Genomic DNA, 12,425 nt, shown 5'->3' on the forward strand with positions numbered 1-12,425 from the left:
GGTTTGGTGTTATAGTTGGAGAATATTGATGAGATAAATGAAAATTAGCTCTGAGGTTCCCAAGTCCTTAGAGAGGGTATGATAGCAGTGGGTCTAGGGACTGAGGAGAAGGGTAAACCTGCTCTCATTCAGGCAGGGAACGGAAGAAAGAGGTGCTTAGAAAAACAGGATAAAGTGGCCAAGGAGGTGCTGGGCCACAGGCTCTCAGCCAGAGCTGAACCTGGACCTGGGATGTCTGTTGACAGCTGCCTACCTCACCAGTCTGGGAACAGGCACCTTTCTCTGGTTCTTCTGCCGGAGGAGATGGGGAGAGAGAAATCTAAGCTTGCGGACACTGAGAGTTTTCTGTGCCTTTGGCAAAGCTAACAGGCAGCGTGCCTACACTGGATTAACAGTAACTGCAAGAGGGCAAGATTAGGAGGACGCTGTACTCCTCTGCGTAAGAACAAGCGAAGGACAGAGGCTGCCGGTCCACTAGAAACAAATTTCACCCACTAGAAACAAATTTCACACTTCAAAGGCTTTTCCTGTTCATTTTCACTGTAAATTCAAGAGACGACTCGGGTGTTTCGGCAGTAGGGGGTTTTCTGTAAGTATGAGCTAGAAGGAATATAATATTTTTTTTAAATCAGATTTGTCATCTTTTAAAAAAAAACTTTATCGTGCTTTAAGTGAAAGTTTACCAATCAAGTCAGTCTCTCATACAAAAATTTATATACACCTTGCTATATACTCTTAATTGCTCTCCCCCTAATGAGACAGCATGCTCCTTCCCTCCACTCTCTCTCTTTGTTTCCATTTGGCCAGCTTTTGACCCCCTCTGTCCTCCCATGTCCCCTCCAGACAGGAGCTGCCCACATAGTCTCATGTGTCTACTTGATCCAAGGAGCTCGTTCTTCACCAGTATCATTTTCTATCCCATTGTCCAGTCCAATCCCTGTCTGAAGAATTGGCTTTGGGAATGGTTCCTTTCTTGGGCTAACAGAAGGTCTGGGGACCATGACCACAGGGAACCTTCTAGTCTTAGTCAGACCATTAAGTCTGGTCTTTTTTCGTGATTTTGGGATCTGCATTTATCCCACTGCTCTCCTGCTCCCTCAGGGGTTCTCTGTTGTGTTCCCTGTCAGAGTAGTCATCGGTTGTAGCCAGGCACCATCTAGTTCTTCTGGTCTCAGGCTAATGTAGTCTCTGGTTTATGTGGCCCTTTCTGTCTTCTGGGCTCATAATTACCTTGTGTCTTTGGTGTTCTTCATTGTCCTTTGCTCCAGGTGGGTTGAGACCCATTGATGCATCTTAAATGAGGTCGCTTGCTAGTGTTTAAGACCCCAGACGCCACTCTCCAAAGTGGGATGCAGAATGTTTTCTTAATAGATTTTATTATGCCAATTGACTTAGATGTCCCCCAAAACCATGGTCTCCAAACCCCCGCCCCTGCTATGCTGGTCTTCGGAGCATTCAGTTTATTCAGGAAACTTCTTTGCTTTTGGTTTAGTCCAGTTGTTCTGACCTCTCCTGTATTATGTGTCGTCTCTCCCTTCACTTAAAATAGTTCTTATCTACTATCTAATTAGTGAAAACCGTTCTCCCTTCCTCCCCGCCCCACAACCATCAAAGACTATTTTCTTCTCTGTTTAAAATATTTCTAGAGTTCTTAAAATAGTGGCCTTATACAGTATTTGTCCTTTTGCAACTAATTTCACCCAGCATAATGCCTTCCAGATTCCTCCATGTTATGAAATGTTTCATGGATTCGTCATTGTTCTTCATCAGTGTGTGGTATTCCATTGTGTGAATATACCGTAATTTGTTTATCCATTCATGCATTGATGGGCACCTTGGTTGCTTCGATTTTTTGCTGTTGTAAACAGTGCTGCAGTGAACTTGGGTGTGCATACGTCTGTTTGTGTAAAGGCTCTTATTTTTCTAGGATATATTCCAAGGAGAGCAAAGGCTGGATTGTATGGTAGTTGTATTTCTAGCTTTTTAAGGAAGTACCAAATCAATTTCAAAGTGGTTGTACCAGTGTACATTCCCACCGGCCATGTATAAGTGTTCCAGTCTCCACAACCTCTCCAGTGTTTATTATTTTGTGTTTTTTTGGATTAATGACATCCTTGTTGGGGTGACGTGGAATCTCATTGTAGTTTTGATTTGCGTTTCTCTAGTGGCTGATGATCTTGAGCATTTCCTCATGTATCTGTTCGCCTCTTGAATGTCTTCTTTAGTGAAGTGCCTGTTCATATCTTTTGCCCATTTTTGAATTGGGTTGTCTTTTTGTAGTTGAGTTTTTGCAATATGTAGATTTTAGACATCAGGCGCTGATCAGAAATGCCGCAGCTAAAAACTTTTTCCCAGTCTGTAGGTAATCTTTTTACTCCTTTGATGAAGTGTTTGGATGAGCGTAGTTGTTCTATTTTTAGGAGCTCTGAAATGTCTAGTTTCTCTTCTGCGTTGTTAGTAATGTTTTGTATACTGTTTAGACCTGAAAAAACAAATGAAATAATTGTATTTATGACAGGTTAGGAGTCCTGAACATCAACGGTAAAGTCAGAAAATAGACTGGGTGGCAAGGGGTGGCAGAGACGGTTCAGAAGCAGACAGGAGCTGCCGGACCTGAATCACCGGAAGCCCTCAGGCATCATTCCTGGGAGCAGTGGCAGCAGCTGGTGGTAGTGTTCAGCCACAGTTTCCTCAGGAGAAGCAGCCAGCCACATACTGTACTCACACATCCGAACCAGAGAAGAACGGCGTTCTTGGCAAGAGCCAAGTTTTTCTGTATATTTTACCATGCCCCCATCCCCCAAGCCAGCTGCTGCTTCTCTCTTTGAAAGATCTATGCCTACATTTCTTAGTTCCTCTTTATTGTTTTAATGTTGTCTTCTTTTACATAATAGTGTCACTATTGCCCTGTTGTAAGTGTTTTTTTTATCTTGATTTATTTTTGTGATTTCCCTATCTGGGTTAACTTTTGATTGCTCTGTTGAGTGTTCTAGTCTTGCGTTGATACTTGATGTTACTGGTTTTCTAACCAAAGAACTCCCTTTAGTATTTCTTGTAGTTTTGGTTTGGCTTATAAGAATTCTCTAAAACTCTTGTTTATGTGGAAATGTTGTACTTTCACCTTCATATTTGAGATAACAGTTTTTCTGGATGTATGGTTCTTGTCTGGCAATTTTTTTCCTTCAGTGCTTCATATAAGTCTTCCATTGCGTTTTTTCTGCATAGTTTCTGCCGAGTAGTCCGAGCTTATTATCTACTCTTCTTTGTAGATAACTTTTCTTTTATCCCTAGGTGCTCTTAAAATTCTCTTTATCTTTGGTTTTGGCAAATTTGATTATAATATGCCTTGGTGAGTTTCTTTTAAAATCTACCTTATGTGGAGTTCAATGAGAATCTTGGATAGGGATCTTCTCGTCTTTCACGATATCAGGAAAGTTTTCTGCCAACAAATCTTCAACAGTTCTCCCTGAATTTCCTGTTCTCTCTCCCTGTTTTGGTACTTCAGTCACTTGTAGGTTATTTCTGTTGATAGAGTCCCACGTGATTCTTGAGGTTTCTTCATTTTTTAAAATTCTTTTATCTGATTTTTCTTCAGATATATTGGTGCCAAGTGCTTTATCTTCAGGCTTACCAGTTCTGCATTCCACTTGCTCAGTTCTGCCCCTTTGACCTTCTGTTGAGTTTTGTAATTCTGTAATTTTATTGTTAATCTTCTGAATTTCTGATTGCTCTATGTCTGTGGATTCTTGGATCTTATTAAATTTTTCGTTATGGTCTTGAATAACCTTTTTAATTTCTTCAGCTGTTTTATCTGTGTGTTCCTTGGCTTGTTCTATGTATTGCCTGATCTTGTTCTTGATGTCTTGAATAGTTCTGTATATTAATCTTTTGTATTTTGCATCTGGTAATTCCAGGAATGCACTTTCATCTAGAAGATCCCTTGATTCTTCGTTTTGTTTTGATATGGCCAGATGGGTTGCTTGAGTGAGCTAGGTTGATTAGTTTTGCCTTTGAAGCTCTGACTTCCTGTCACCAGGTGGCTAGAGCTGTTACCAGGTATATCATTCTTAGGAGTCCATTCAGTTTTCTTGTATGGATTCATCTCAGGTGTCCAGGTAGCTGGTCATCAAGTATGTGGTATTGGGTCTGTTCTGTAGTCTTAGAGGGGCAGGGTTGATTAGTGTGGGTACCGGTATCTGATTTCAGCTCGGGGTCACACTTTCACCAAGGCAGTGGCCTGACAACTGTCCCCCAGGTGACTCAGGAAAACGTGTCCCTCTTCCCTAGAGTGTACAGGTGGGTGGGTTCTACAGACACACATCGGGCACCCAGTGCTTTTGGTTGTAAGGACTAGGAGGGACTAGTTAACCTTGGACCCCTGTCATGGGTGGGTGGGTGACCTGAGTGGAGCCACCAGTCCTTAGGCCCCTGATGTGGGTAGGTGAGGACCCTGTTTAATAGACAAAGTGGTGTCAATCATCAAACTCCTACCTTTCCATCGCACAGCTGAGACAGTTGCAGTCTGCCAACAAAGGCCTAGTCTCATGAAATAGGCCCATAGAGGTCCATGCAGAGGGGAACGGTATTCAAAGTCCACGGATCGTTTAGGCCTGGGTAGGAGCCGTTTCTCTCCGGAGCTCCCTAGGTTAGTGGAGCTCGCAAATTATCTTTCCCCCCATTTGCGAATTTATTCCTTCTCCAAGGCTGGAAGAATGGGTTCAGGAGCTAAGCAGGGCCTATCTCAGGCCCAGGGAAATCAACAGCCTCTGAAGCTGGCTTGGGGGCTGGGGGCGTGGCAAAATATATGGAAAATCTTAGCTTTTGCCGAGAATGCCGTTCTTCTCTGGTTCCGGATGTGTGAGTAGAGTGTGTGGCTGGCTGCTCCTTCCTTAGGAAACTGTGGCGGAACACTACCGCCAGCTGCTGCCACCGCTCTCAGGAATGATGCCTGAGGGCTTCTGGTGATTCAGGTCTGGCAGCTTCTGTCTGCTTCTGAACCGTCTCTGCCACCCCTTGCCACCCAGTCCATTTTCTGACTTTGCCACTGATGTTCAGGACTCCTAACTTGTAATAAATGTAATTGTTTCATTTGTTTTTTTGGGTCTTTCTTTTAAGAGGGAGTGCTAGAAGCATCTGGGTATTCAGCTGTCTTGGCCCTGCCTCTTCTCAGATTTGTGTTTAATCTTACCTTTTGTTTTGTAGCCAAAAGAAGACCCAGAGAGTGTCGCTCCTCTTTGAAGACGATGCTGATAGTGGAGGCTCTCTGCTGACCTCTCCTCCCACATCCGTCCCTCCTTCAGCAAAGGTATTCTTCACCTCTGAGATCCTCAAGGTACCCCTGGTTACATGAATGGTGCCACTACTCTGAATCAGGTCTTTAGACTTGACTTTGTAGGCTGAGTCTTTATGGGAAAACTCACCTGCCTAGTTTAGAAAGAGGTCTGGTGACGGTGTTTCACAGACGAAGTGAAGCCTCGAGGAAGGGTTTCTCTGTGCTGTAGAGCCACTTAGTGCCAAGGGGAGGGGCGAGAAACTGGAGTCTTGGGGGAAGGTACTGCCCCGGTTCTCAGAGGGGAATTTCCAGGCTAAGCCCCTGTTTGTTTGTCCATTCTTCTGGCATTACACTAAGCCAGCTAAGGCACAAATTACACCTTTTTGGTTCGTGTTTCAAACACTGGTGCTTTGTCCCTGGCTCATATAAATAGGCATTCAATGGCTCCATAGCCTAAGTACCCTTCTGGTGATTATGTTTGAATGACGTCGCTACCACAGATCACCTGAACTAAAAAATTCAGTTATCCTCCACGTTAAAAAGAAACAGTGGCTGTTGTGTCAGCTCGAAATCGTGGTGACCCTGTGTGTGTCAGATTCGAATGTGCTCCGTGGGGTTTCAGTGGCTGATATTTTGGAAGTGGCACCTTTGGACGGACTTGAACCTTCAGTCTGTCAGTTAGCAGTTGAGTGGGTTAGCTGTTTGCACCACCCAGGGGCTCCCATCCTTGACGTTAGTTATATCAAAAAGGCTGTTAAAGGATGAAAGTAGATTGGCATTATAGCATTTGTCCGGTGAACCTAGGCATGCTGGAATTGTGTCTGTGGCCCGTCACTCATCCCTCCCGAACACATTCCCTGTGTAGGTGGGCATATGTGAATATATGCATGTGGATCAAAGTGAAGCCAGGGAATATTTTATTGCCAACTGGCGATTGCTACCAGCCTTAAAGGGATATTGAGAATTCCATACGTTAAACCCTATGTTGTTGTTAGATGCCTTTGAGTTGATTCCAACTCGTAGCAACCCTATAGGACAGAGTAGAACTGTCACATAGGGTTTCCAAGGAGCGGCTGGTCTAGTGGAACTGCTGACCTTTTGGTTAGCAGCCCAGCCCTTAACCACTATGGCATGCGGGCTCCTAAATGCTATGGAGACCTCCATTACCAACGCTGGGTTAGCCTGAAAGGCCCAGAATCAGAGCAGACTACAAAGCCTGCTTGGACTGCTTTCAACTCCAGCCTCAAACCACTCCAGTGTAATAGCATATGTTAAAAGAAGAAAGATGTGCAAGACAGGGATGGAGGAATGAGCCCTGGGCCTTTCCGCATGTGCGAACAGCCATAGAGTCCAGAAGGACAGAAGAAAATCTTGTCTCTCCCACCATGGTGACCCTGACGATGAAGGACCTGACACCTGCATAGCCCTAGGAATTCCTGGTCCTGCGGGGTGCAGTGAAAGTGGGATGCGGGAGTAGAGGGGCCTGGAACTTCCCGTTCTCTAGAGGCTGGTGCTTGATTCTTCTGTACCTCCTAAATAGTTTTTGTTTAAAGTTTGTTGTTAATTACACAGTTACAAATGAACATGTTCTTAAGAAAGATTTTTAAAAAATATATATGGAGTAAAAGACCCCATTCCACACCCCTCCCTAAAGGTAATCATTGGTAACAATGTGTTGCCTGCCATTTCACGCCTGTTTCTAGGGATTCACATGTATTTGTGTTGGTTTTTTATTAAAATGAGATCGTCTATACATTTTCACGTATTTTTCTTGTACTACAGCAGGTTTTTACTTGGATTACCTCTGTCTAGTTCGTTTTCACTGCTGTGTGGTATTCTCTAGTAGACCTGTGCTGGGGCATGTGAGTCCTGTGATGACCAGTCACCATTCCTGCCAGTGTTATGTTAAGAGGTGTTTCTTCCCATACCTACTCTCTCATCATCTTTAGTCGTGACTACCAAGATAAGTCTTGTCTGACTTCTCCGTGAGTGCTCTTTCTCTGCAGCCTGGTCTACTTGCTGTTGCCTTAGTTCTCTTAAAGACAGGTCTGGTTCTTTCATCCCCTTGTTAAAATGCCATAGTTAAGCTTGCAGTGCCACCTGTAATCTTGTTCCCAACACATCCCAGCTTTCCAGCCTTGCTTGCTCTGTGCACTTGAGATACAGGTACCTCGTCCTGCCCAAGAATACTTCTGAAGGAGGTCGTTGTCTGTTTTGTCTGAAAACATCCTTGTATTTTCAGACTTAGTATAGGTGTTAATCCATCCTATGAAATCTTCCCAGGCCAGCTACCCGTTAATGAATTAACACTTTTCCTCGCCGTGTTTTCGTATGTGCATTTCATAGCTCGCACTAGAAGCTTTTAGCGTTGGGAGAGCGTGTGGCCTTTCTGGGACTGTGGGCTCCTGAGATGCTCATAATCCTTCCCTGGACTCATCTGGACATGCTCCATGGTTAAAAGAGATGACACGATTTTGTTTTCTTTCTAAATTACAAATTCAACTTCTGCACTGGATAAATAAATAATTTAATTTTAAAGGCTTTAGAAACGTAAAACTTCAGTCAACCCGTGGTAATTTGGACGGTTAAACCAAAGGCCAGGACGTGCATCTGAGTGTCTCAGCAGCCTGCACACGTGAGTTTCCCGTCCGTGAGACACAGCCACCGTCAGACGACGGTATAAAAAAGGTGTTTTCTGGTTAGTGACCTGGTTGTTGTTGTTGTTAGGTGCCGTTGTGTCATTTCTGACTCCTAGCAACCCTACATATAACACAAAGAAACACTGCACCACCCTCACAATCGTTGCTTTGTTTCTGCCCATTATTGCTGCCACCTTGTCAGTCCACCTCATTGAAAGTCGTCTTCTTTTGCGCTGACCCTCTGCTTTAACAAGCGTGATGTCCTTCTCCAGGGACTGGTCCCTCCTGATAACATGCCCAAAGTATGTGAGACAGTCTCACCATTCTTGCTTGGGCATTCTAGCCGTACTTCTTCCAAAACAGATTTTTTCATTTTTGTGGTAGTCCATGGTATGTTCAGTATTCTCTGCCAACAGCATAATTCAAAGGCATCAATTCTTCGGCCTTCGTTATTCATTGTCCAGCTTTCTCATGCATATGAGGTGATTGTAAATACCATGGTTTGGGTCAGCCACACCTTAGTCTTCAAGGTGACATTTTTGCTTTCCAACACTTTAAAGAGGTCTTTTGCGGCAGATTTGTCCAATGCAATGCATCGTTTGATTTCTTAACTGCTGCTTCCATAGGTTAGTGACCCTAGAATATTTTATATTTAGTTAAAACTGGACTCATAGAAGCCTATTAAGGACATTAATTTTATGATGAAGATGAGGAGTCAGCTTTTCTTTAGGAGGATGTAAAACCAGTAGTTCGGGTGGCATTTTCCTAGGTTTAAGAACCATAGTTCTGTGAAGGGAGAATGTGTTCCCCTGTACGCAGTATCTTCTTTATTCCAGTTAACTTGAACCTAACATAAATAGTTTTCAGTGAACTCAGCACATTCCACAATTTTGTTTCATTTTAATCACTTCATTGTTACCAGATTTTTTTCTGAAATTTATTTGCAAGCTTTCAGTTTTTTATTTCAAGTTCAAATGATCTTGCATTTTAAGGACCTGTTCCTAACAATACCTATAAGTTCCTTTATTCCATTCTTTTTAACTTTATTCGTAACTTTTTTTCTGTACCATAGGTAGTGTTGTCCTTATGGTTTCCTAAATTTGCCTTAAGTGATGCCTTAGACATTGTTTAAAAGCCTGCTTCCTAACATCATCTATTCCAGTTAGTATGGTAGTTTTTTCTCAAGAACTCGCTGATCACTTGGCCCAGGGAGGTCGATAAACTGAGCCCCTCAGTTTCCTAATCTCTGCCTGAGGGGCCTGGGAGCGGCTGTGGTGTAGGAGTGATAGTGGTAGTGCAGGTGGAGAGAAGGATGTGGTGAGTGTTGTCATGTTTAGTATCTGCTTAATGCAAACAGTGCAGGTTTGGGATTGGGATGAAGTGATCTGGTGGATGTTTATTTTAGCAGGACGGCTCTGGCCAAGTGTGACGGGTGTAGTTAAAATTTCAGGGGAAGGAGGCAGAAAGGAATGGTGAGTAATTGTGTGCAGAGCAAGGACTTAAGCTAGGGCAGAACCAACGGACGTGACAGAGGAGAGGAGACTGCAGAAGATGGTGGCAGAAGCGGTAACGTGCCATCTTGCAGGTGCAGGGTTGTAGTATTTGTTGTGTCTGATTTTTGTGCCAGCTTCACCATCATCATCTCTCTATCCCACCACCATGTCAGCCAGCGTCGTAAGGAGGGTTGTGGTTTTGACTTGGTCTGTACGTTGCCCTTCCAGTCAGGCATAACTTTTTGTTTTTCAGGGTGTCATTTACTCTTTTTCTCTTGGTAGAAAAAAGAGACAGTTGCTCAGGAACGACCTTTGCTGTTCAGCGATGAAGAAGAGAGGGAGGCACCACTTGGAGTGAAGCCTATGGATGAGAATGTTGGTGGTGCCATGGGGTCGTCAGATGTTGGGGTAGATGATGCCACTGCGGAGTCGGGAAAGGTGAACTCTGTTCCTTCTGTGTGCTCTAATGTGTGTGGTTCTCATGTCATGTTTTAAAACAAGCAAACAAAAAAGCTTTAAGATTTTCCACTACAGAAAATAAAGAGTTGGTTTGTAGAACATTTTGAAAACACTGAAAAATATGAAGAAGAAAGCTTATGGTCCCACCATTCAGGGAAACCTTTAACATGTGCCCTTTGTTTTTAGTGGTCTTCTAGGCATACATGCATGCAGAGCAATGCACATTTTCCCTTTTTACGTTAGTCTCATACTGTGTGGATGTATGTTTTGCCTTTTTACATTATTGTCATATTGTATGGATGTTCATTTTGCCTTTTTCTCTCCACATCTTTGTTTTTATTTTGGCTTTCTGTCTGTGTGTTTGCCATTTCCAGCTTGTTCTTTTCTCTGTGGCTTTTCTGCTATCCTTGGTTCCCTTCTAGTCAGTACCTGTACTTGAGTTAAAATGAATGATCCAGTTATAAGAGGATTTTAGTTGACCATTCTTTTATATTTACTATGTGTAAAAACGGCATGTTTGTAGTATCAGCATCAGAACCTGTCCTGCCTTCAGGGGGGATAATGGGAATCAAGACCAGTCCAAGGCTCATCCCTGTGAGGTGGAGGTCAGACATACCTTCACCGTCCACTGTTTTACCAATTCTGACACCAGTCGTCCCACCCACAGCACTTTCTGCTTCTCTTCTGGGTTTAGTAATCTGTTGAAATGGCCTCATAAAACTCACAGACCATACTTACAGTTAAGTGGTTTGTTGAGGTGGTAACAGGCTACAATGTGGGATGAGGATCAACAGGCTACAACTCAGGATCAGGATCAGGGTCAGGAAGCAGGAAGGCAAAGCCTCCCTCTTTCAGTGCAGGACAGCTCTCAGCTCCCCTTGACTGTATAGGCCTCCTTTCAACCCACTCAGAACAGCCTCCTCTCAGCCCCCTCAGGACAGGCTCCTCTCGGCCCCCTGAGGACAGGCTCCCCTTGGCTCCCTCGGGACAGGCTCCTCCAAGCCTCCTGGGGACAGGTTCCTCCTGGTCCCTTGAGGACAGGCTCTTCTCAGCCCCCTGGGGACAGGCTCTTCTCGGCCCCCTGGGGACAGGCTCTTCTCGGCCCCCTGAGGACAGGTCTCCTTTCGGCTCGCTCAGGACAGGCTCCCCTCGGCTCGCTCAGGACAGGCTCCTCCCCGCCCCCTGAGGACAGGCTCTTCTCAGCCCCCTGAGGATACACTTGTTTTGGCCCTGCTATTTGTCACCACCGACTTTGCTGCTGGGCCCCTTCTGGGCCTGTTGCCACTGACGCTGGCACTGGTTCCCTTCTGGACTGCTTGCTGTCTTCAGTGTTATAGCCTTGACTTGTGTCATAGCTCTTTTAGGAGGTTCTTTGCCTCCTCTCTCTCTGATTCATCCTTCTCCTTCCTTCTGCTTCTTTCTGTCTCTAAAACCTCTGTGGGGCTGCCTGCTTATATACACAAACTTGTGGTCAATTTCAAGGCATGGCCCCTCCCACCGGGGGGCCACAAACTGACCAGTCCCCTCTTGGTAGGCCACAGACACTTCATTTGCATAGTAAGCTATTGTCACTTTATTTGCATGGTGTATTGACCAATCCCTGCTAGGTGCATACCAATCACAGGGTAAGCTGCAGCCCAAATCAGAGAAAAAGTATCAAATCACGTTGTTTACAGTTTACCCCGGAAATGTAACAAATCCTCTGGGGTAGCAAATTAGGGCAAAGGTAACTCCTCAGGGATTAGGGGAAAAATCCCTCAACCTGTTTTTCCAGAGAACCAAAGCAAAAAGCCACATAAAGGAATTCGTTTCACCACGCTGGGAATTACAGAATAAGTGAAATTTGGTTTTCTTCTTAGCCTTCTCATCTCCTGCAGGAGCCCAGTGGCTGGCGCTGCTGGCCGTGTGTGGGGATCTGGTACCCACGATTGCCTTCCGTCTGGGTTCACTTCTCCCCGTGACGTTTCTTGTACCCTGTGTACTGCGCTCTGTCCACCTACTGAGGTTAATCTTGCTCTTAGAGCCTGTATCAAGAGTGCTGCTTTTACTTTTGCTGTTGAACCTCCTTAAAGCTGTAGTGATTATGCATTTTCTTTGTAGCTGGGTCATTGTGTAATGTTCTCTTCCCTGCAGTTGCAGTATATATATACCTCTTTTTATGTTCCTGCAGCACCTCACTTACCCCATCATAGCCTGTTCCCCACTTGGCTGTAGTTGCTTGTTGTAGTCCTCTCCCCTGCCGAGTGTGAGCTCCTGGAGAGTTGGCACTAGGTCTGTCTTGATCACCATTATATCTGTGACATTTAGCACATTGCCTTATACACAGTAAAAAAAAATGTATAATAACATACTCCTTCTAAGAAGTGTTTTGTTTCACCATTTAGCCACTCTGAAATTGGGATGTATGTCAAATTGGTGGCATGTTATGGTTTAAATGGGAGCTGTTTTTCTTTCTTGGTGCTACATTAATGGTACCTCTTAGGGTCAGTGGTATATTAGCTGAAATGAGCTAGTAGATCAGCTGTTTAATGAACAAATGCTGCATTCCAGGATTATGTTAGA

At 44.4% G+C, this 12,425-nt stretch overlaps 1 protein-coding gene across 5 annotated transcripts in view; it reads left to right on the forward strand.

Annotated features, from left to right (window-relative positions):
• The window catches only part of LOC126059664 (WASH complex subunit 2-like), a 79,051-nt gene that overhangs the window by 52,739 nt on the left and 13,887 nt on the right, over positions 1 to 12,425 (forward strand). For 4 of the 5 annotated variants that reach the window (XM_049855532.1, XM_049855535.1, XM_049855533.1 and 1 more), the window contains 2 exons: positions 5,203 to 5,305; positions 9,687 to 9,842. In XM_049855532.1, the coding sequence (XP_049711489.1) occupies positions 5,203 to 5,305; positions 9,687 to 9,842 (259 nt within the window). The remainder of the gene's footprint in view (positions 1 to 5,202; positions 5,306 to 9,686; positions 9,843 to 12,425) is intronic. The other variant, XM_049855536.1, reaches the window with a different exon arrangement.

Source organism: Elephas maximus, chromosome 16, assembly GCF_024166365.1.
Source record: "Elephas maximus indicus isolate mEleMax1 chromosome 16, mEleMax1 primary haplotype, whole genome shotgun sequence".
Taxonomy (NCBI): domain Eukaryota; kingdom Metazoa; phylum Chordata; class Mammalia; order Proboscidea; family Elephantidae; genus Elephas; species Elephas maximus.